The 25711-nt window shown below is 42.6% G+C and overlaps 1 protein-coding gene and 1 long non-coding RNA gene across 3 annotated transcripts; one reads left to right on the plus strand and one right to left on the minus strand.

Annotated features, from left to right (window-relative positions):
* Positions 1–846: 846 nt before the first annotated feature.
* Positions 847–19493, minus strand: pgfb (placental growth factor b). Its single transcript, XM_023828536.2, has 7 exons — positions 18865–19493; positions 7381–7420; positions 5748–5944; positions 5408–5487; positions 4925–4951; positions 4758–4820; positions 847–3022 (listed from the first exon to the last, which is right to left on the minus strand). The coding sequence occupies exons 1-7, from the start codon at positions 18928–18930 to the stop codon at positions 3001–3003; spliced, it is 495 nt and encodes a 164-aa protein (XP_023684304.1). The 5' UTR covers positions 18931–19493; the 3' UTR covers positions 847–3000.
* On the plus strand, positions 3019–14124 carry LOC111852515 (uncharacterized). Of its 2 annotated transcripts, none has more exons than XR_002840246.2 (4): positions 3019–3286; positions 7050–7191; positions 7890–7998; positions 9256–14124. It is a non-coding gene; the product is annotated as an uncharacterized lncRNA (long non-coding RNA). The 2 variants fall into 2 exon arrangements; XR_002840247.2 differs by having other exon boundaries at positions 9389–14124.
* Positions 19494–25711: the final 6218 nt, after the last annotated feature.

Below are 25711 nucleotides of genomic sequence, written 5' to 3' on the forward strand. Positions count from 1 at the left end.
GGACTGCAGGTCTTGCGAACTCAGAGTTGGGACACACTCTTTGGTGCTCCTTTTAAAGTGGTGAAAACAAAGGGTGCTGTGTGGGAAAACATTAAAACATTTTGTCAATCTGGTGGTACTGAGCAACATGCACATATTGAATAAGGCGGACGCAGCATTTTATATCACTGGAATGTTAAAAATGAGTTTAATACAGAGTAAGGGTGAATAGACCACTCTAAGCCTAGAGACTTGGATATGAGATGGATGAATCCTGTACCTGTACTGAATCATTATCGTGACCATGTTATCAGTAAGCTGTCATGTGGAGGCAAGGGTGTAATCTTGGGTTGAACATTGCAGGAGTTGCGGTCTCCACTCTTTGTGTGATTATTTTGGCTTGAATTGGCCGGTTTTGATTACTTGGAGAGGTTACAATCCCCCATCTCCCAGTAATTTATGCCCTTGTATGGAGGCTACAGGGCCAGTAGCCAAAATGCTGGTGTATCACTCATCTTGGCCTATACCGATTGCTGGTTCAAACTAACTTGCATGGGTACTGCCTGTCTTTCATGTTTTGTTCAAAACAACCAATCAATTAATTCTTAAAATAAATAAATTAAAACTAAGATCACTGGGGACTCTGGTCTGTACCGCTGTTATAATAACAAGCTGTCAAGCAGGCCACTCCCAATATATTCACCTGGGGGGGGGGGGGGGTTCAGTACTGGGTGGGACACCTTATTATGACACTACCGACACATTCCAGCATAACATATTACTGTTCAGCTATAACACGTTAGATATTTGTCAGATGTATGACACATCTCCTTGCTGTGTTCAAAGACATGGGTCACAAAGACTCTATTAAATATAATGCTTTCTTTATTAACAGTAATACATTTATTTATATATATGTACAATATACATTATACACAAGACTTACAAACTTTCCTGCATCATATGTTGGCACACATTTACAATCGTTCTTTACATTGAGACATATGTTGTGAGTGAAAGGAAACTGAAAAGAAAATCCCACTGTTCATGAAATGTAGCCAGTGAATTGAAAGGAAGACTTATATAAGATACCCTGTCAGCATCTGTGTCAGAAGAGTCCCTTGCGCTTGTGAATAGTCCCCATTTTTTCATAAAACGTCGCTTGACTTAGCAAATAGGGAGATTTTCTTCTAGGAATAAGAAGTTAATGCTAATTATAGTATAGTATACAAGGCCACAACTCCCACCCTGTAACTGTAATTGGTGACTTCAAATAAAAATATAAGGCAGGTGATACCTACCCGTGTCGATTCATAAATACCAAAATGCCTAAAACAGTGAGATGTGTGATAATATGCTACCCAAAAAGGACATGAAAACACTCAACTTTCATTGGAAAATGACAAAGAATTAGAGGAACTGTAAACTGGATACCATTTTTTGTCAGTATTTCGCAATATTGTTCTATTAGTCTAGAACCTTTTCAAATGGGCAATATTTTTTATTTCAGTTGGTGTGCAAATTCATTATTAACATTGTTATTTTCCATTATAGTTCTTTGGGAAAATACACTGCCAGGCCAAAAAAAAAAAAAGTCGTCATTTGAATTTTTCGTTGGACCGCCTTTAGCTTTGATTATGGTGCACATTTGTCATGGCATCGTTTCCACAAGCTTACGCAACATCTCACCCTTTATTTTCATCCAGATTTGCATTCATTTTTTCACCGAGATCCTGTATTGACAAGTGAGTTGAACCTCCATAAAGCCTTCATCACATCCCAGAGACCTTCAATGAAGTTAAGGTCACAACTCTGTGGTGACCAAGTCACACGTGAAAATGATTCCTCATGCTCCCTGAACCACTCTTTGACAATTTAAACCCATTGAATCTTGGCATTCTTGTCCTGGAATATGCCCATGCCAACAGGGAGGAAAAAAATCCATTGATAATGGATGGAGGTGTAACCTGGCCATTCAGTAGATTCAGGTACTCAGCTGACTTCACTTTATTGCTGCATAACGTTGCTGAGCTGTAATAATGATCCAGTTATTGGCTCTTAAGTATTTGCTGATATAAATTCAAATTGTGACCTTTTTTTTTGGCCGGGCAGTGTATGTTTGGATTGAAAACGATACTTAAAAGCAGTTTATAGAATAAACAGAAACAGACAATATTTAACAAGGTATTCCATTGTGCTTCACATTTTAAAAGTCTACCTTGTAAATATTTCATTACAATTCTGTAATTTAAATTTTTGTACATAAAGTTTTTTTTAGGACTTGCATAATCTTGTACACTGAAAGTTGACGTATTCAAAAATTCCAACTTGGCGTTATACTGTATCACGGCCACTAGATAGAGCAATACGTCCGTGATTTGGAAAAAGAAGACATTAAATCCAAGACGCATAAAATAATTTGTTATTCTTTCTCTAACTGTTTAAGATGCATTGCAACGGACGCATAAGATCGCCACTGTTCATCTCCTTAGAAAGCTTACAGGAGCAAATATTCCTTTAAGTTTCTTTAAGGTCCTTATTTCCCTTAAATAAGTTCTCTATTCCTCCTTCTAACAAGGAGAATACTATACAGTACGCTGTTAAAACCGTTTAAATCATGGTCTGCGTTAAAACCTTTGTCTGTTTTTTGTAATAAATACTGGCTGAAGTCAGATCAATGATGATGATGATAATGATGATAATCATAATAATAATAATAATAATAATATGAAAAACATATATCACCGTCCTCTGGATTACTGTTTCAATCTCCAGTGTCGAGCTTCGTCCTTCATCTTGCTCGTCCGCTTCACGATCCGCTCAGCTGTTGTAAAAGTCGCTCCCCCGGCCGCCGGCCGCCATGCCTCCCTGTTCCCGCGCAGCTCGCGAGCCGCTTGCGGCGATGGCGACCCCGCCGCTTCAGTCCCAGGTGCCGAGCGACACGATATCCGGAAAAGTGCTTAGAAGACCGCCGAGGGGAGATAAATACAGGTGGAGGTCGCCGTGGGGGCAGGACTGCAGTTACCTGCGTGGAGGCTGACACCTAAGAGATAAAAAAAAATGGACAAACTTTAACAGGAACGTACAGCATAATGTGTAGGTTTTACCAAATTCCTTTTGGAATTAAGTATTCACAATGTAAATTCATTTACGTTGCCACCTCAGATTTTACATTTCCTAGCGGCTATCCAAGCTTTTTAGTTGTAAAAAGGCCGAAATCCGAGATGAAAGGCCCTGCCTCACCACAGCCCCCTGCTGCAGCTCGCCGTTTCCTTTATCGTCATTTCTCTAGCTTTTCCCTTAAAGAGTAAGTGAATTCTCTTGTTCGCATTATTTTACTCAACCAGCAGTCATTGTGTTTTTAAAAAAGTTTTTACTTTTTCATACACATACTGTATCACCAGGGTTGCCAACTTCGGTCAGCTGGCTGGCGTGAGATTTTCAATTCGAGACGAGTCTGCCCACATATGCAAACGCATTTACATATACAGTATGTAACAGTTTTATTAACTTGTAAATAATGTATAGGTTTGCAAACTACGGAAAAGGATTAGGGCCACCATGAAAATATTATTTGAATTCTGACTTTAATGCAGAATTCAAATAATATTTTCATGGTGGCCCTAATCCTCTTCCGTAGCAAACAGCCCCAGCACTTTTGATGTAGCTAATTTTAGGTTGAAAATGGAATAATATGAATTTGCCGTAAGATTTCTTGCGTGAAAGTCTGAAAGCGTGAGTGTCACGCCAGATGTGTGAGAGTTGGCAGCCCTGTATCATAATAGCGTATCATTATTTCATACTGATATGCGAACGGGAAAAGGTCTATTTTTAAGGAACAAATAAGATATGTATATCTGGGGAGGTGTATATGTGTTTCTATTTCATCAATATACAGTACACTTTCAAGTTTGAAGCCCCCCCCCCCACAAAAAAAAACAAACAAAAAATAATAACTAGGAATCCTACTGAACTCCACAGTAAGCTGGATATTTAAGCTGATATTCCTCTTACATGACATTCAGAAGCCTGACTTTTTTGCTTCCCTCTCTTTGCCTTACAGCAGGGGTATCAAACAAATTTCAGTTAAGAAGCCACTCTGGCCCTCAGATCCGTTAACAACACCTTGCCAATTGTTAAAAGGAGGGTATCAAGGTACATTTTGAATGGCCAAACAGGTTGACCATAAATTACCTGCAAATGACGAAAAGTCTGCAGTGCCTTATGAAAATGTCCACTTTCCAAAGTATTGGTGGTTTCCATTTACATTTATTTATTTTGTCCTAAATGATGTATTAGTGAGAGCTTGGGGTCAGAGGGTGGGGTCATTCAGCATCTAGTGTCCCAGGGGCAAAGGGTGTTACAGGCCCAGCGTTCACATGATTTCTCTGCCAGCAGTTTCTTCGGTCCCACCAGCAATTCATTAATTTTGCTTGTTTTCGGTTGCCATTGCAAGCAGTTTTATTTTTTCAGCATGTGAATATGCTGTTCCTTCAGCACAGTACTGCGCCTCAAGTGGAAAAACTAAGAAGAGCAGATCAGAAGAAGATTTAAATAATCTTGCAGGCGGAATTAGAATCTTTATTTGACAACCCATCCCTACAACTTTTATACCATTGTTCCTTTGATGTGGATTTTGGGAGGAGTATTGATGGTCAGGGTGCTTTTTAAAGTGTTTTTCTTAGCCTGAATGTCATTTAACAACATTGCTTTTCACTTTCTGCTAAAAATAACACATAGGGAAACTTCTTGAAACCAACGGTTAGCCTGACACTCACGTATCACAATCCTTCGGCCTCTGTTTGTCCTTCCTCTTCCTCCCTCTCCCTTTCTGCCTCCGTCTGCATGGTGGAAAAGATTTGCAATGCACACAATGGTGAAACAGGCACACAAACATTGCACACATTATACTGCTTATAGTAATTGTGGACAAGAGTTTGCTTACCTTCCATTTCTCAGCAGTTTTTTGGGTCTGTGGACATTAAGAAAACACATCGTTAAAGTGAGAAATTGCCCAACGCAAATTCTGCAGGAATACATAAATTATACTAAGAATTAGTATGAAAGAAGAATCCATAAAATATACTGCGAGGCTATAATGTAAACAAAAAGGCAACATATATATTAATTAATATTGCATATCCTTTGAGATATGTCCTTTTAATACAGCATTAGTTACAAAAATAAGAGGGATGTTTTCATACACACAATGAAGATAATGCACAGTTAGCTTTAAATACCATAATCATAAAATGTTTGACTTATGACCCTGTAGTGGACAAGTGATGGGTAGGCAGATGGGTAGATAAAGTGTTTAAAGTTAAACAGTACAGCTGCACGCTCTAATATGGATGCAAACATTCTGTATACATCTCGCGTTCCCGCAGAGGCTTGAAAAACACAGGGAGATGAGCCTTTTTTCTCTTACCTACATTCACATGCTTTATGCTCCACAAAAGTCATGTCTACATATTCTCTGTCTCCTTCTGCTGGCTTGATCTTCAGCAGCTGACAAGGGTATGGGAGAGATTTTCATCAAACCCCGAAAAACAACAGACTAATGAGCATTCGTTTAAATGTCTGGAAGGATAGGGACGTTCAAATTAGGCTCCATCCATCCTCTGGCTGCTCTTGAGCAGGATGAATGGACAAAACTTCGATAAAAGGGTAAGGGTGATGCTGTCAAAATGCTTGGGGTCCTTCTTACGTAAAGTTTTATGACCATCCCATGTAATATGGCCCTGTACTCTGTGGACATAGCGGCTTACCTGCATGGTGACGTTGCTGGTGTCTGTGGGCCGGCACTCCAGGTTCTCGTCGCCACAGCAGCCAGCACAGCGCACAAGGGGCACACAGGAGGGGCTGAAGATGTGCTCCACCTCCCCGGGATATTCCTGTACCACCTCCACCAGCTTTTCGATAGTGCGACAGAAGCTGCGCTCCCACACGTCTTGGAATGACACCACTGAAACAACAGCGGGCGGCATAGTTGTCACTCAAACTGCTGTGACCAGAGAGATCTGGGATCTGCACGTAGGCCTTCGGGTCATGTGATGGGATTAAGGGTCTTTCCTCATGTTAAAAAACTTGTCCTCTCACGTCATGATCTGCAGGTTTGCACACAATGACATTAACAGCCTGATCGCTCAAGTTGCATGGCTCCAGGGTAACAAAAACACATTTTTTCCCACACACTGCTGGGCTGAGCAGTCGTATAACAATGCACCACTGACGTTCTACACCCCTGTCAGGAATGAATGAGTGTAAAGCAGACCTGTGCGACTGAAACACAAAGGTTTAGGAAAAAGGCAGCTGTAAGGTCATGGTCAGTCCCAGTGAAAGGTGTTTGTGAAATGTTTCCACTAGGATTAACACTGTGTGGAAACAAACAGCATATTCAACAGGGGCCCAGCAAACAGAGGAAGGAATGAGAAAACAACCTTTATGGATGTAATCACCATGATCTCCTTCGGCTCATTATAAGAAAAGCTGGGAATCGGCGACAGGCAGGCCAGACTGGAGAAGGTGGCAGTCGGGGGGGAGATTTGGAGACTCAAATAGTCTGATCTCCTGCAAGGGTCCCTCCTGGTGTCCCTGACAGCATCTTGTCTAAGATCTGGTTCCCCTTATCTAATGCATTGCTAAATGTGACCATATATTTTAACTGCATTCCAGTGCTCTTAATAGCTTGAAATTCCTGATGGGGCTACTCTTGTAGTCAGTCTGCAGATGAGTGGTTCTGCTTTGTATAAACCTAAGCTAACCTCAACCTGTCCTCGTTTGCCTTGCCCTGAAACCTTACTTTCGGACCATAGCACCCCCCCCCCCCATACAATTGCTATCAGCAATTTGAGAACAATTTGTTTTTATATTTTTTTTCAGACCAGCTGTCTTGATTTATTTTTGAAGCACTGTGTGGCTTTGATTAAACATCAGAGGTTAGAACAAGCCACACGGTGCACCCTGTGTAGGTTTGGCAGTCCCCTCTTGTACGGGGAACCTTTTGACTTTCATCCCCGATTTACAGCATGCTGTTCTCCATGCAAATTCCAGATCTTATGTTCCCACAGCTTGAAGAGAAACACTTCCACCAACAGCCTAGGGGAAGGCGGATCATTCTGATGTGAAAAACAGGCGGCTTGTTTTCAAAGATGGACCATCTCACTGCTCTTCAGGAACCTATCCCTGCCATGCTGTCGTGCCCTGAACAAGGTCTCTTAAAATTAGCTTTAATGCAATCTGATATACCTTACTGGATGATGTATCATTCATATTTCTGCTGCTAAATTTGGCAGTGTTGGGAATTCCATTTTTAATACAGCAATTGGGGTGTGTCCATAGGTTTTCATTTAATTTGTTACTCAAGACTGTGATATGTACAGTTTTCAAGATGTTTCTTACCTTCAAATGTGCTGTTGGCACCGGACAGAAAACTCTGAAACTGAAGAAAGAAAACGTGGTCAAAGACACTTTAATAGAATTCCACGACAATGGCTTTTCAATAAAAGAAAACGTTAGTGTACAGATTATGGAACTAGATTTGCTATTTGTGTGTGTGTGTGTGTGTGTGTGTGAGCGGGTATACCTATCCTTATGGGGACACAATGTCCCCATAACGTGATAAATATCTGTTTTTTGGAAAACTCTATTTTATGAAAATCGGTGACTACTATGAAAAAACTAAAAATGCAAAAACTCATGTATTTTGCTTGGTTACTTATGGTTATGGTTAGGGCAGGGTGGGGGTTAAAGTTGTCATAGTTAGCGTTAGCATTTTTCCCATAGAAGTGAATGAGAGGGCCCCATAAGGATAGGTATACCTGATGTGTGTGTGTGTGTGTGTGTGTGATTTGGTTGAGAGTATCAATATTGATGGTAATGATACCCTAATATGATGCAATGCAATACAGCCCTCTTGTGACAGAAAATGGGACCACAGCAAGCAAAATCCAGACATGAAGTTGTCTGGCCCACAAAACTGGAGTCTGGGAAGGGTTTCCAAGAAGTGCCAGATTTAGGGTAGGTCATTTATTAATTGTATTCCCATGTGCCAAACTGCTTCCTACACTACAGTTTCTACTGTTTACTTTGCCATTGCCCTTTTTCCTCTCTTCTATATTTCTTGTGATAAAAATGATTATTTCCCCATTCGGCTGGAAAAAAATCTGTAACACAGGACAGCCATGAGCTAAGTACGGGAAATCTCCTCTTAGCAAAATAGTACATGTGAGGCCTCTGTGGCATCTTGCCAGCTAAAGAGTGAGTGACCTGCTTCCCTGAAATTTCATGCCTTTGCCAGGAGGCTGTCCTCATACTTGTAGACCCTCTTAATGATGCATGCTGCCTATGATTTGTCTTCCCCTCCCCATATCCCTCCAGTCAGGTTTGATGGAGTATTCTGATGGGTGGGGCTGTTGGCTGGGTGGGTGTGTCATGGACAAGACTGTCTGACTCAATGCATTTGGAGTCCCACACTGAGCCAGCAAGTCTGGCTATGGGTGTAGAAAAGGCAGCCATAACAAACTATGCAACATTTGGTTGAAATTCCACTGACAGATCTTTGCTGCATCCTTCTGGCAGTAGTTGCACTGGAAACGCAGTCATCTTTTCCTGCTTGCAGCATGATGCATCACATAGGAAAAAACCCATGGCCTGACGCCCCCACTGAAGCCACGCATTTCACAGAGATAAGCGGAACAAGCCATGTCACTGTTCTTCCTGGGGGAGGGGTTGAGCAGGCGTGTGGCAGAATGGCCACTGGGGAATTCGTAGAAGCCACAGGGACCTCAGAGATCTGGCCATTATCTGTGGAATGTAGGGAGACTCCCTGGGACAGATGGAAGGGGCAGGCTGATCAGCTGAGAGAGTTTGTTAGTCTTCAGACTCCTGTTCTCCTCTGACATCAAATTATACCACATGGCACAGAGACCAGCAGTTAAATTTCTCCTCCGTCACTAGAATGGGAGTAACCTCAGTCATGACTGCCAGACCTTGTATAGACACACTTATAAGCATAAACATTAATGTACATGAACTGCCCAAAGAATGACAATGACTGGCTATTCGTGAGAAGGCATGGAGCATTCCTATGAGTTTGTGACTCTTTACATTTGACTCCACACATACTGTAGGTCTCTGGTTCTGTGTTTTGCTAGTGTGGGGTGTTTTAAAACTGCAAACTTCCTCATATTGCAAAAATCATAAACGTCTTTTCTCGACATGGAGGCTGTCGCATGTGACATGGCTGCTGTCATCACTGCCTGGCTCCTTTTACAGGGTGTTGTTGAGGCTGCTGACTGCCTCCAAAACTTGGCAGTGAGGCTGGACAGCGTGGGGAACCTCACGTAGCCACTCCTGGCCCCTCCTGCTACCTTGCCTCTTGACAGGCCTGGTTTTCTCTTCACCTCAGGCGTGCAAGGATGGGGGGGCAGAAGGGAGAGACTCAGGGTACAGAGGCACAGAAAGAAGGAGGAAGGCAGTGAGGGAGGAGGAGAGCGACTCGAGCTTCAGTAACTTTACTGTCAGTGCCAGTAACCGCAAGTTGGTGACGTTACTGGTTTTCTTGTGAATTACTGGATGTTCTCAGCATTCTCAGTCCACAATGCATACAAGGCCCTCTTAGGCCCAGTAACATTGCATTGTAAGCATACCCCAAGACAGCCATTTTTCAAGGACAATACTTGTAGACCTTTCATGAATATTTTGGTATTTGGGGGGGGGGGGGGGGTGTGATTTTTGAAAAGCGCTAAAGAATAGTGTTTAACTGAAGTTTTCTTTTAATCTTTATGAACCTTGTATAATTTGTGCTGCCTAAAATTAAAGGTTTAGACAATGAGGTGGGCCTCACAGACTGAGCTATATCAGTTATGGTGATCAATTCCATCTGCTTTTGTTTTCATCTCGGCAGAGTCTGATCACTGAAGACTTTCTGTAGTGAAACCTCTATCCACCCCTTGCCCCAAGTCCAGGATTGGGGCTCATCCTGTCCCCACATTCCCAGTGCTCTGGACACTCTCTCTTAAATCCCCCTTGACCAAACCACGTCAGGCTTAATCTCTTATAATCGCTTCTTCTGTGGGATGCAGGGCAGGAAGTTTCATGACAAGAATGAAAAAAGCCAAAAAAAACAAAAGCCAAACAATACAGTCTAGTCATATTTGTTTCAAGTAGTGCCTCAATAAGCCTCATAAATGCCAACAATTCAGTCGGTGGCCTTCTGCTGTTTTGGAATATGACCTACATCACCAGGCTCTAATTCAGTTCCGGGCCGGTTCTGTGATTTGCTCCCACTCGTTCCTCACTTAACTGGAGTCTGTTTAGTACTTTATTCATCTGTTGCGTTTATAAATATGTGTTTCCTGATAAACATTACATTGAAATGTGCACAGAAATGAGTGAGCGTAATGCTATATGTACTTAAAGATGTAGTTCACTATTTTAAAAAAAGGTCTACAAAATATGCTCTTACAGTATTGCAGCAACAATTTTTATAACAAACTGAATTAATGGTCCCTGATGAAACAGTATTTTTTTCTCTTTTACTTTTTTCTGATATTAGAGTGTCCTGGTCGCTGTTTATATTTCGCTCTCTTTCTCCCAGTCTGGCCCTCCATGCTTTACTGTGTGAGAGGGAAACAGATGAAAAACAGACAAACTAGAATATTTCAACTATTTCTGTGGCTAGAAGAGCTTGAACCACTGGTTTGCACAATGTAAATTGATTAAATGCAGGGACATGCATCGCTTTTGCTTGAATTTGGGAGCCAGGATGTACACTACTTGGACAACATAATGTTCAGAAAGTTGAATTTATGGGTTCAATCACTGAAATCTCAAGATAGGATATTATAAATGTTAACATAACAGAGGTGTTTACCTTTCCTATAATATTTAGGTAGGAAGAGCAGCAGGGATAAGAGGTAATGGAATGTTACACGCACCAAAAGGTTACAATGATGTTCTCTTGGGTAAGGTATTGTAAAATCTAGTCACGTTCCTTTAAAATTTGTATACTCTACAGCATACAGTATAAGCCACTGAATGAAAGGTCCTAACTTTGCCTGGTATGGATGTATTGGAAATGGTGATTTCCAGATGTGACCCAACTGGTTTCTTAGGGATATGTGGGAGAGTGGCACTTTAGTGTTTAAGATGTTTTATATATTGTGATTGTGTAATCTCAGTCATCTTGTTTTGTACAATCAAGTTTATGTTAATCTTTTCTGATTATAATGTTAATCCCTCATTCATTACTGTATACTGGATAAACATTTGGGAAGTAGGTTTAAGAATGGATGAATGATGTCAATGTTTGTCACAACCATGCAGCATAGATGGCACTGTGGAACAGAGAGAAGGGCGTTATTAATCAATCAAGTAATAATTGTGCCTGCCTGAGTATTGAGATGATCTTTATTATGAACTAGTTGTGCAGTGCAAGCTGTGGTTCAGTGGTCCAGTGCCAGTATAACAAATGCTATATTAAATGTTTCATATTAATGTAAAATACAGTAATATATTAAATTAGGATTTAAATAGAGTAAAACCCAATCCTTTGTATGTATGACACTGAACTCAAGATCACACATAGATAAACATGAGCTGCCAGGGAGCATCCTTAGATCTGTGTAGTCACACAAACATACAAAGAACCTGGTGTCCCTCCAACCAAATCTAAAGTCAATGAATTACAATAATATTATTGTGCATCAGCCTATCACAGGGACTGAACACACTACATCCCCCTCACAGCAGGCAAACAGCAAGCTGCAAGGGCCCAAGTTGATCCCCCAGGGGTGCCAACATAGTAACTGGACAAGATGCCCTGGTGGTATAAACCGACTTTACCCCTTTACGGGCTGAAACTGCACTCCTGGCAGTGAGTCCTCCCAGCATTGCATCTGGACAAGCCACTTGGGAGTCCAGTGCTCAACACTCTTCTGGCTTGTTTTCACAGTTTATGATGGTTAACAAGGGCTGTGGCATGACAGGGTAAAGCCATGGCATGTTGCAAATGGTAGTAATAAGGAAACTAGCAACCACATGTGAGTGAAAGAACATGAAGCAGTTTACTGCCTGGAAGAAGCTTGAAGGTAACGGGCAGCTAAAAATAATGTGGGCCATGAGAAACGGAATAAATGACCTTCCAATCCATAGTAGCCTATCAGCAAATGTCCTGGAATTCGTAAGAGAAATTTGTGATTGCTACAGGATCACTGGTTTAGACAATCAACTAGTGTTTTTTGCCTGTCTTGCTGTTGACTCCACAGACCTAAATTCTAGGATGGATGATGGTGTAGAATATTTCTGAGGTCATTCTGAGGGCTATACTTCTTACGCTTATAGATGTGCCACCTGCTGGCACAAGAGCTGCAGATCTGCCCAGCAAGTTCTTCTCACCAGCTTTGGTATTTTGATTAAACTTCAGTCACAGGTCACATACCACTAATACGTTTCATACACCTGAGGAGATTCACAAAATGCAACATTCAGACTAAAATTCAGTTTGAGAACTGTTGATTTTAGAAACATTTGTATTTGAGTCCATAAAACTCAGTTCGTTATGCTGCTTGGAGTTGCACTGTGTTTATGTTTCGCAAAACAATATGTGACAAATAATGGGTTGTGGTATGGTTTTTCATAAGTCTTTTTCTCAACCTTTTATTGACTTACCTACAAGGGACACAGCTAGTAATTGAACTGTGACAGAATTCTCTGAGAATTATTTTTTCTTGTATCTATTCCCAATACATCCTGGAGTCAGGTGATATCGCCATTCATTACCATAGTTTTGGATGAATCATTCTGTGACTCTAACTAACAAAGGAAAGCGCAGTACTTGAGGTTCACGGAAAACAACGTGGTCCACAAGACAGTACACTTCAGAGCAAGATCGTTTGCTATAGGCTCCTCTGCCCATACTCTCAGAGTCTTTGAATCTTAAACAAAGCCAAAGAACGCATCTAAGGAACCTACTGCCATTTTGCTTTGACATGTTCACTGAAGTACTGTATGTGTCCTCCATCATGTCGATGTGACCCAGAGGTTCAAGAACGCAATTTGAGCAGGAAATACAAGGAAAGTTATGGATATTTCTGAGGTCTCATACGGGCCATGTTCTGGATGCTGTTTTTGGGCAGTTGGACCCAGCTGGGGCCTGGTCTACTGGAGAGTTATGGGAAAAGCTGTAATGTGGGGGTTACGTTGGATAAAAGCTCACGTCCAGTGACACTGCATGAAGCCAGAGAGCTGGCGTACTCTATTGGCCCTCAGAGGGGACATTGAGTTTCTGGAATTGATGCACCCAAATGGAAACAGCCTAACGTGTCCTACTTCCTTGGTTGATATCTTTCCATACAGATGGCCTGTCTTTGGTGATACGATATGAGCAAACTCTTAGAGATCTTGTAGTACAATCTGTGTCACTGTAACATCATATTCCTGCATCCAGTAACTTCAGAAATTATCAATTGGTCATGGGATAAATTTTTTGCAAGCCCGTGTTTGGCACACTTAGTTTAATGAGAAGGCTGTATCCTGTTTTTTGTGAAGTCAGCAAATGCAGGCCTCGTGACTGGGGGCACCGGGCCAATATGACAGGGTGCAGCTGTGGTTTCATTCTGGACACAGAGGGGTCAGAACAGGGTCTGGAATGATGGAGCTCTTAAAGAATAACGACTCCTAACAGGAATATCCCCAAATCTTTTCAGTGGCCTGACATAACTTGTTTCCAGAGTCTTCAAATTTCCAGGCAAATAACAGAGTTAAAGGAAACAGGGAGTGTTTTATTGCAAGTCGCAAAACTGTGGGACCATCAGCCACTTTTTTGCACCCTGTCTTTATGCACTTCTGCAAGGTCCTGTCTGGAGCAGGGAGAATAGGTTGGCTTTTCTAAAGACATTTTCTAACTTGTACCCTCTGTAAATGTCCATCTCCTTTCCAGGAAATCTGAACATCTAATAAATGGTGCTTGATGAGATTTCATGTTCTAATTCCAGGAAGGGTGCATTTAGCAGCAGAGTTTTCAACTGGTTAAATGTAGTTATCATAATCTGTGATTTTTTTTTTGTAATAATACTCTGCTCTTTGCAACCTGTATGTACAAATAAAAGCAACTGCACCGGTCTATTTCAATTTGTTAAATGCTGCTTTAGCTCTTAGAAGTCATTTCCCTTGATGCATACACAAATCCTCAGATAAGGCTAGCCTAATTGTCGTCCCTATTACACTAAATGCTGTGCTCCCCGTGTAAACCACACTAAATTACCACCAGATGGGAGATTAAGGCCTTGCAGAGGAGATGTCGGCTCCAAGCGACGCTCCTCCCGAAGGGGAAGAAAAATTCATATTTCCTGATTGCAATTGCACCCTCTCCCTTGGGACGGAGCATTATAGTGCGTAAAAAAAAAAAAGGAGCAGTGCTGTCATCACAACGACCACAGGGTCTCCATCACAGATTTGAAACAGCAGCTGAGGGCTTCCACAAGAGCAGCACATCACTTTGAATCTAGGTAAAATGCATATGGACAAACAGCGCTGCTGACATTGCCCAGTTTCCCCCGAGTTGCCTCTGGCCCCCAAAAGCCATTCTTTTAGGGCAATTGCCACAACGATGGCTTTGTCCTGATACTCAGATCAGATCTTAGATCCTCTGCATCTGGCCTTATACCAGGTCCTATTCAGAAGAAACCTCAAAGCCCAAACACAAAGCCACTCTTCATGCTTATTCTGCGGATACAACATATGCTGCAGAGAGAAGTAGCCCGATGTGAGCATCGAAGCCACAGGTGGCAAACCTCAAGGTAGATAGGCAGCAGTTATTTTTCACGCACAAGTGTCTCAAGTTTGGACACAGCCTGGTTGTGATACCTGGGGACCTTGAATGGGAAGCATAAACATCAGTTGCATATGGCAGGGAATTACACGACACAGGGTTCCAAGACAGTTAGGAAGCCTGTTGAGACCAATCACAGGAGAGAGGCAGAAACGGGGTTGGGGAAGGAGTGGTGGGGGATTGATGCAGGTTTGGACAGCTTGTTGTCTAAGATCAACTGTCACTACTTTTACCTGACACCTCCTCTATTTACTTTGCTAGCTGCCATGCTATCCCCTAGGCTACCAGTTGTAACTCTCTGAGACCATATTGGATAATTACACAGTCATATTTTACTACAGTGTTGATGTAAAGTAAGCACCTGTACTAAATCATCTCTTTACTCGAGGATAATGACATCACACCACTCTGGTTGCTGCTCTCCATTCTGCCTTAGACTCAGGGACACATCTCATAAGGAATCACCTTCATTAAGCATTGAACAGTAGAGCAAAGCCCATAAAAGGTCAATTTATGGGCTGATAGGGAGGGCGGAATTAGATCATATAAGTACTGATATGAATTGGAATTTCGGTACTGTGTGATGTAACTGAGATGCAGTCGAGCACAGCTGTCATTGAAACCATAACACAACTAGATTTGCATTGTCTTAATTGCTGCTGTTTGTATAGTGATTCCTTTTGGATTTTGTTTTAAATCTTCAATTTTAGAACTGTGATGGTGAAATGACTATCACTACATGAGAGAATGTCAGACAGTTAGGGGGAAATAAATTGTCCCTTGTATTCCGGTTTGACCTCAAGGTATGATCAGCATTGAGGTGACAGTTACAGGTCCTTGAGTGCCGGTTAGAGGCACAGACAGCCGACATGACTACAGACAGGATACTGGCCTCGATAGCGGCATCAGTCATGCAGTGGTTATGTCAACAGCTGCCAAGTGGCACAACACCTCTGCTCCCAAGGCAGGAAGCAGCTAAGAATACGCTGAATAGGAAGCCAGAAAATAACTGAAGCCAAAATCGGTAGGAGGGGCACCTGTTGAGTGGGGGAATAGACCATGAAGTCTAGTCATGCCCAACAGGACGTGAAAACCATCATGAGTGTCCATTGTTCTAGCAAGAAAAGCAGGTGCTTCCTCAAAAATGAGGCCATCAGGGCTAATGACCGGCTGAGGCCACCTCCACCGAGAGTAACGGCAGCCGCAGGTGTGGGGGCCCAAACCAGTTGACCGGCAAACATGACGTATGCTGCAGGAAACTCAAAGAAAAAAAAAAACACCTGCAAATAAATAAAGATGGAAAATCATAATCGCTGAAGGAAGGAAACATGGTGGGTCCAGTCAGGCCAGATACTATAAACAGGACCAGGCAAACAGCCTGGAATGGCTGCTGGAGCTCTGGGCAACTCAGCAAGAGGCATCCAAGCCCGAACTACCTACAAATGTAAGGAACGAACACAGCACTTATCCAAGGCCTCACCCTGTTCTGTCACTCAAGGTGATCGGATGTCCTCATCAACGACAAATGATCCCCTCCCTCCTTTAACACTCTGTCTCAGAAAAGCGCCCCTCGAACGGCACGATCCATGTGTGCTTTTCCGCCCCGTTTAGCCCTCTGTGATGGATGACCTGAGTGTAGACGAGCAGATGCCCAGAGTCTAGGCTTTTTTCTTGATTTCAGCTTCGGGCTGCACCAGATGGAGCTACTGCACATTGTGCACAAATGTAAGCCTTTAATCATTTTTTAGCAATCTAGTAATGCAAGACGGACCTTTAACTTATAAAGGTAAAGGTGAGATACCACGTTTCAACAATTTTAATTACTTATTTGGTAAATGACTAAACATACTGGTATAATGACATACATATTAGAACCAGCCAGCTAACACCTTAGACTGAAATAATTGATCCAGAAAGGCTCCAATGGCATAAAAGGATATATGACAGCAACAGTTTAACTGATGGTGCGGACCGGTGAATGAGGAGAAAACTAGTGGGAACTGTGGACCACTGAGAAATTAGCTTCTCCATTGGTTGGTCAGTGACCCACAATGGTCTGACACCTCTCTCTCCACATGCCTGCTGAGGGACAATGCTCTGTCCAGTGGGTAGCATAAGTATCAGGCCACACCCTGGCTCCACAGACATGCGCTCATCTGCCCTCGTCTTACGCAAACGAGAACATCTGCTCTTACCACTGGGAGCTTGTTCTTTAATACTGTGCTTGTCCTATTTTGTGGATGTGGGATTTACTTGCAAGTGTGATGAGATAGGAAGAGACAGGAAAGCAACAGGGAAGGAGGCTGCAAGGACTAGGGGAAAAAACCCATCTTTACTCCCAGAGACTAGTGTAAAAATGGCCTTTTGAACAAATATCATGCAATTCCCACATGTGAGCCAGCAGAGAAATTGAGCAAAAAACATGAAAACTTGAATTTTAAACTGGTGATATACACACACAACCAGATTTCCATGACTTGCCTAGTTTTTCTTTTTTTAGAACTGCACTTGAACAGAAGTGTGACGAGAAATGTCCAGATGAATCAGCTAAGAGCTAATTGCTATCTTGCCTTGGCTGGGAGCCCGCTCTTGCCTCTACTGACTCTGGCTGAACAATAGAGTTGCTGCGCCCTTTCATTGAGATTGTGGACAAGAAGCTCAATAGGATTGATGGACTCTTCTATTCCTGAGGCCATAGGTTTGAACTGTGCTGTTCATGCTCCATACTCATTCTAACCCTATTGGAGAGAGGACCAACCATTGCTCTCAATCCATTTGGCAGACGGCCCTTCTATGAACTGTCAGACAATGGGAATGAATGAGGTTAGAGGCAGCTGCGTCTTGCATTAAACATGAGAAGCAGAGGCAGACGGCATGTAACTCGGTGCCGGCCCTGCTAAAAAGTTACACTGAATGGGTGTTTGAAGCAGCAGGCGGCGTGGTTGAAAGCCACCAGTGCTTGGTGGCAATTTCTTTGCAAATTCTGAGGGTGAGAGGCATGGCGGTGAAAGCTGCTCACTGGCAGGTGTGCTGCTGCCATTTCCTGGCCAAGTTAAGGTGAGGTGAAGATCCAGAGCCCAGAACAGAGGTAGCTTTGTCCATGGCCGGAACCACAGAGACGTGGGCTAGCCTTGTGGGATGCGGGGGCAGGGGGGGGGGGGGGACTGTGAACCTTCTCCATCTCTGTGGCACGCCGGTCAGACAAGAAGTAAAAGTGCTGACGCACCACTGTGATAAATGTGACAGTAGCAGAAAGCTACAGTACTACAACCTGCATTTTCTAATCTTAAACAATGAACGTATGACCAAATCAGAAACGGTGAAATCTATTATTTTTTCTTTGGAAGCAGCAAAATTGTCAGATGTTTTGGATCAGTTGCCCATCCCTTCTAAATCATGAAAGATTCAAGTGATGTCTAGCACGTTTTACTATAAAAGCGTATATATGTTCCGCAAAATCTCATATGTTAATAACTTAAAAAGATAAGCTGCCGTGTCCACTTATAACTATAAGCAAAAGTTTCGGTCTGCACGTGCTTTAGTTGAGTTTCATATCATTCATATCCCTGTGCAGGAATATGTACGTTAAGTCTGGCGGTGCCATATGTCACGTTTCACTTCATGACTCAACCGATTTTCTGGATATCAAGAGTTGAGAGATTGCGGTTATACAGAAACAATAGAACGTTATACGAATAGACAGGTTCAGAATCAGCAGGACAGAGAGGTTCAAATAAAGTCAAGTTGTTTAGTTATTATTAAAATCGCATAAGTCATACATTTTAAACACTGTACAGTTTTTGTTAATTTCTTGTTAAGCATTTTCGGACAAAGATGACATTTTGGATACCTATATTTCAATATACTCCAATGAGTGGGAGTTCCACTACGGGAAACAGCCGGTCGTTTCCAGCTACATTATTACGTTATTCTTATTTAACGTGAAGACAGAAATTATTCTTGAAGGCTGCAGAATCGCACCGTTTACTGTAACCATCCACGATTTCTTTTTGAACAGCTACTGCACACTGTGGATCTGATCAGCGACCTACCTGCGCAGGTGAAACTTGTAGCTGGACAGCAGCAACTATTTGGATGATGTAGGCAAAAAATTTCATTTCGCGCTTCCATGCAATTTCCAGATGAAGAATTTAACGGGGTGTCAGGAAATCCAAAACAAATGCAATCAAAACACTGATGAAAATCAATTAAATATTTCCAAAAAAAGGGAAAATGCCAAGTCAGGAGTCAGTTCTTTGATCCGATTTCAGTGGTAAAGAACCGAGAGAATGGGCGCATGGCTACGCACGGCTCAGAGAAGCACAAAATCGATGAAGCGAAGGAGGTATGAAGTCTCACTGAAGTAGCAGTTTGCAGACTACGAATCTCAGCAGATGCTAGTACTGTTTATTCTCTCTGCATATCTTCAATTAAACTAGTAATTAAAAATGTTCTATATACAACAAAATAGTTAAATAAGTGTACAGAAGGACTACTGTTTAGTAAGTTTATTTGTACACGAATTATTTTTAAATGAATTAAGTTGAAAACGACAAAAGCGCATGTATATTCGCAACAAATCACTGCCACCTAATTATTCAGCGTGGTCTTGATGTTGGGCTTCGCTGGCTCGTGCTTCTAACGCAGAGTGTTACGTGCATTGCCACTAATTGCTGCTACCTCAGAACTGAACGAATCTCCTCCCCTCTTAGTCTCCTTCCCTCCCTCTCTACATCTTTTTTCTTTTTTAACTTCTGCCATTCCAGAGATCTTCACCGCAGCCCCCAAAGAAAAATGTGATTATATAATTTTTTTTTGGTCCGCGTTTTTCAGCCAATATTGAACTTTTGTTCTCACTTAGTAATTATGATAATATCAAAGACTTTTTTCCTTCTTAACTTTAAACAACCTGCCTTGTATTGCACCTGAAATTCAGACTACTTGAGGGCGTTATTTTTTCTAAGTGCCCCAAGTTAACCCTTTTATAAGGGATACAAAGCACATTAGAACTGAACCACCAGAAGGATTTATGAAAGACATACTTTGAGTTACAGTAAGTGGAATGGGTACAAATTAATTCATTGTGGTGCTTTATAGAGCTAAACTAAAAACCAAATGAGATAAAATGGATATTACAAGCGTTGAAGCTTGATGTGTTACGTTGGTCTGGCAAGGCCAATGGCAGTCTATTTGACAGGCAGTTGTGACCCCAGAGACCAAATCCTAAGTAAAAAACCACAAGCTGAGATTTACAGTGTCCATCCAGTAAATGATTTAAAAAGCCTATAGTTTGATGAAACCATTAAAGCTGTACTGAAAGGTGTTTTTTCTAATGAGAACGTCAGAGATTTGCGCTGATATTCTGCAGAAAAATAATTAACAATCTCTGCAAATTGTCCATGTTTTTCAGTATCCCCTCTCAGTGTATGTATTACAGAACGTGTTCAGCTTTAGAGAGCATTCCTATAGTGCGATGTTTACTTGAAAAGACATGCTCTTCATTCCTCAGCCTTCTCATGAACCCTTGGTACCATGAAAAGGTAGGGTAGCTTAATTGATAGCGAAATCCTTACTGGCGATTATGTGGTAGTTCCAACTACTAGTAATTGGCTGTAATTCACATACCTGGAAATAAAATTCAGAAATGTTGTTTCGTACTTTTAAAAATGAAATGTGCATTATTTTTGTCAATTTCGTGTAAACATCACAAAGACTATTATTTTTTATTGAATTTTGCTATATTTTTGATTTAATGCCAACTCCTGGGAGAGATTTACAGCCTGAAACATCAGGCTGGTGAGCTTGTGTGTTAACTGGGCCTTTCTTTTGGATAGAAAAAGAGATTCCTCGGCTGTTTGTTTTCTGTATGGCACTCCGTGTTTGCAGTAGTGCAGGAATGCAGGATCTAAGGAATCTTCTCTGGCATCCTCCACATTCTTGGAGCTGTGGTGAATGATACCACGCTATTGTACAGAGCACACTTGGAATGGGGGTGTTTGTAAACACCTTAGAAGATGGTGGAGACTCCACAGCCATTCTCCCACCCTTTCACCACCTGCCCTGGCTGTTGGATGGACCCTGGGTCATTGAAAATGAAAATAGTTGATAAGGTTGTCTGCTTTACTGGATTAAATGGCTTATGTGGTCCAGGGAGTTCAAGTCAGCCTCAGCAACAGCAACAGCCATAAAGGCAAAAATGGAAGGAGTAGGGAACATACGTATAGTGAGGCATAACCTTCCTGCAAATGGAAAAGGCTGACTGTAATTGGTAGGCTGTAGCTGAACATTAGCTAAGAATTTTACAAATTAAATCAAAAGACTACTAAACCAACTTTGTGCATCTGCACATACTGTATATTCTTTTAAGAAATCTTTTATCAGCAACCTTACAACTTTTCAAGGATTCCCCGAGTATGATGCATGGTGGAATTCTGCTTTTAAAATCAAATCGTTCAGGTTCAGAGATGGTGAAAATTTCACCATACACTAAAACTACACTGTTTGCAGCTTAGCACTTTCTTCTATCTTTCTCGAGTGGTAGAGGATATGTCTCAGTTAATAATCCCCTTTTTCATGCTGCCCCAATTCCAGAGACATGATCAGAGCAAGGGGACCCAACAAGTGATAGTCATTGGCTAGAGAGCACTAGGAGGGGCTATGACACAGAATATGCTCACAGAATTGTCCCCGTTGTCCTCACCTTGAGATCGTCTCAAACATTGTCACAAATATCTTTGTGCCGTTGTATCGGGTTATCTAACTGCACTACTATGTCATAGTATCACAGGAATAAGATGTTTCATGTGGATGCTGAAAGCTGAGGGCCTGAGAGTTACTTATTCAGGCCCTTAGGAAGACTAAGTATTATAATTCTTGAGCAAGATATCTGACAAGGAGAGTGGAAAATGTATGTCCATCAAGCATTGACACAATAACAAATTTCTCCCATGTCAGAAGCAATTTCTAATGAAAATACGAAAGGCTATAGTTCTTTGGAGAAGTGATTATGTGAGGAACCTCCTCAAACCCTGCCACAATGGGGAGTTATCAGAGACATCCATGGCTGTGCCTTTCTTACTCTTCTACAAGTACTTTGTGCAAGACTAAATAAAAGGGATCTATCCCAACGAAAGGCTAAAACAACAGTGGCAAGTCCCAGTGGAAACAGCATTGTGGCCCATATTTGTTTAGTGTGCAGACATAGGGAGCCAACATGGGTGTGTGTCTCCAGCCACTGCGTGATATATGGCTGTTTTCAAAGGTGCCCTGTGCAACATGGCTTAATTAGACTGCCTTGTTTTAACTGTAAACATCAGCTGACAAGATAAGCAAACCAGGGATGAGCGATGACACTGTCGATGAAGAACTCATCTTCTCCAGGAAAGAAATGCTGGAGGTGGTTGTGTGCGTTCCATGCTTCCTTTCATTCATTCCAGCCTCTTGGACTCTGGCATGGGATCATCTGTCACCGCAAGAAGGAAAAATGTAAAGGGGAGATCTGAGATATTACATCGATGACATTTTCACATGAAATTTTTGGAGACATTTGAATGGACGTAAGGGAATTGAACAACAAAGTCACAAACCAGCCAGCTCCGAAAACATCTCGGGAATTTAACGGGAGCCCCTCCATTTCTTGCTCTGCATGATCTTAGGGCAATGAAGCTGGATTGATCCTTCATTTATACAGTGTTGATTGGCAGAGAAGTGATGCCCAGTTGTTGGATACCTGAGTCACCTCGTTCCATTCTTTAAGGTAGATACAAACAAGCTACCTTTAGGATCCACCGTTTGGACAGTTTGTTTTCCTTAGATCAGCTTGAGGACTTCTATCTATTTAAATATGTGCTTCACACATGGAAAAGTGAAATCAACCTCATTTACCTGACTAACACATAGCATATAACCCTAACACATAATGTGAGGTCTTAAAACCTTTTTTTTTTTATGAAAATGGGCTGTTAGTTGAGGAAGTATTTAAGGAGGGTGAAACTTCTATATTGAAAGGCATTTTTTGAAGAATCAGGAGAAAGCCACAGATAAGTTGCCACGTGGCATTCGAGCCAAGAGGAGAATTGGGGCGGAAGTGTAGAAGGTTGCAGAGCTGACACAAGAGTCTTGTGCGCACTGTAAAGCTTCTATTGATCTTCTGATGGTATAATGGTGTATAATGGCTATCAGGAACTGGGGTGCAAAGACAAACACATTTTCCACCCACTGTTGATCCACCCCCCCCCCTCCATTTTACAAAATTGCTGAGAAAAAGGTAAACAGCTGAACAACACTAATGGCATCCATTCATCACTGTTAAGGGCCTCCTCACTGGTGGCTGTGGTTTGGACAGTGAGGGAGATAGGGGAGCCCCCCAAAGGATTCTGCTAACTCCTATGCTGCAGGTCATTTTTAACCCTAATGGTGCAGATCCTTTTAAATGCTTCCATTAGTTGTGAGGCCTCATTGCTTTTGAGTAGCAGGCAGAGAACAGAGCTGCTGGTTGAGTTGATTTTTAGGCTTCATGGGCCTAACAGGCTTGGCCTGCTCTTTGAAAAACCAAGAGTTAGTCATGAGAGTATTGGGAAAAAAGGCTCCGTAAAATGATTAGTCTGCCAGTAATCCCCAGGGCGGATGTTAAGCTTCTGCATTGTGGTGTGGCTTTAGTCTGGGGAGCTCCCTGCACCGTGGAGCAAGGCCAGGGCTCTCCCCAGAGAATCCAGCTGGACCCACGTCTTCACAAGTTTCCAAGGAGAGCACGCAGTTAAGCCTGACGGCTTCCATAATGCTTCGTTCTGTACGTTTAGAAAGCGCGGTGAATGTACGCTTTGCTTCCTAGCATAAGCCTTGTTTGTGGGACAGACCACCTAGTTGACTACTGGGTTCGGGAATGTTCACGTGGGTAAAAGAGAGAGGATTCCACATGTCTGGAATAACTTTTCAGAGATTTCCGTGTTAAGTCATTGCCTTTATTTTTGGTAGTTTCCACTCATCTTTTGGAAAAATTTAGGGCAAATATGAAGCCAGGACTCACTGCCCTCCTCTCGGGGCTGTGTATTTAGGTGGCCTGGTCTCTGCCTTGCTGTCGACCACCTGGACAGTACCTCCTCAGGGCTCTGACATTGGGGCAAGCCTCAAGGCACCATCTTCCTGTTATGCATTGGCCCCAGTGCTCTCTTTCCCAGCTTACTGCCCTGCGGCTGTATGGAGAATGTGTGTGTTTGTGTGGGGGTGGCCAGGGAAATGATCACAGTTCATAGTAATAAGCTACTTATTACTGCTTAAAGAGGTTACCATTATTTAGCAAACCAGCTGTTCCATTTGACTGACTTCAGTTCCTGTTTATGATCCCAGGTGTCACGTTGTTGTCACAGCTAAGCAGGTGACCATCAGATGTCATCCTGTTTCTTTCTGCCTTGTGTGTGTTGATTTCATAGGGGAATCCCCCCCCCCCCACGAATGCAGCAGTAATGGTATTTCAGTCAAAAATATCAGGCAAAGGAAGAAGGAAGCATTTCCATTTCCTCCCCCGAATAATTCCATGCTGAAATCAATTCCAAGCATCGGAAATATTTTAATACTAATAGTAAAGTGCTTTAACCTTAACAGTTAAATGCAACTATGAGCTGGATTTCCTGCACAAAAGCACTTAAATAATTACGGCAAAAAAGAAAAGCATGTAGAGGTCTGAGCAGGCAAAATGGAATATTGGCAGCTTGTCAGCATCGTTCGCCAGGTCTCTACCTAACTATGCCTTTGTTTAAAGTCGTGTCTCTGTGTGGTTAGGAGCGTCACAGAGGAGAGCTGGCAGCAACGGCAGAAATGCTTTGGTGTTTGCTACTTTTGTTCATAACTCATTCCTGACACCGCTACATCAAAGGAGCCTTTCGTGAGGGGAGAGCCCCCCCAGCCAGGAGCTCTGAGGAGCTGCCATGTCCCTGTTTATGTAAGACGTCCTACCATTACTAAGGCCATTGGTTGAGGGGGGGGGGGGGGTTGTGGCTTATTTATTATATTGAATGGGAAGGGGGAATCAGCAACAAGAAGGAGCTGTCACGCTCTATGGTGTAACGATGCGTGTCAATCTGCGAAGTCGATCCCCCCCACCCCCCCCTCCACCCCAGTCGGCACACTCAGGATGTAGGCAACTGGGGACGATGACACAGCCTACTGGAGCGGCGGATCAGATTGGAAAATGCACACCACGCAGGGGAATCCAGACATTCCAGTAAGAGGTACCATAGGCTCAGGGCAAACTCCAGGAATAGCAGCAGAGTGGAGGACGCTCTACAGCTCACATAACCTGGGATCCTGAGGGATCCAACAGGCGCCCAAGGTGAAGAACATATCCCTCCCATTTAACGTGGACAAATCACACGCAAACAAAGTGTTAAATCTTCACAGTGCCTTGGAGTGAGTGTGCACTGTCCAAAAGATGACGAAGAAATCTGCGGCAACTTCTTTTTTATTCCTGTACATGTTTATGTCCTGAGGCAGGAAATCAGAATGACTTTACATTACAATCAAAGGAACTTGTGGAATTATTGACCAAAACAAACACAGGAGATCCAGGTGTCTGCCTTTGTCTTTCTGTTTTTGACGCTGCTGTCGTGTCACCTTGCGTCAATGCTCCTCTCATAAAGGCTCTTTGTCTCGCGTGTGAGCAGAGAATAGCCGCACTCCTCCAAAAAACAAAAAGAAGCAAGTGTGAGCAGAGCAGGAGTGCCTGGGGGGCCGGTGGGGGAGGGGATTGTGCCTGGGGGAGGTCTGTATGGGTGTAGGCCCCTGGGCCCCACCAGGAGTGTCTAAGTGGCATAAACCGTATGGAGTGTTTGCACTCTATCACTGCACTTCCTGTAATTTAAGGTGTGTCAGCACGTGTCAGACAAAGGGGGAGGGGGGTTCTTG

The sequence above is a fragment of the Paramormyrops kingsleyae genome, chromosome 14 (genome assembly GCF_048594095.1).
Source record: "Paramormyrops kingsleyae isolate MSU_618 chromosome 14, PKINGS_0.4, whole genome shotgun sequence".
In the NCBI taxonomy this organism is placed as follows: domain Eukaryota; kingdom Metazoa; phylum Chordata; class Actinopteri; order Osteoglossiformes; family Mormyridae; genus Paramormyrops; species Paramormyrops kingsleyae.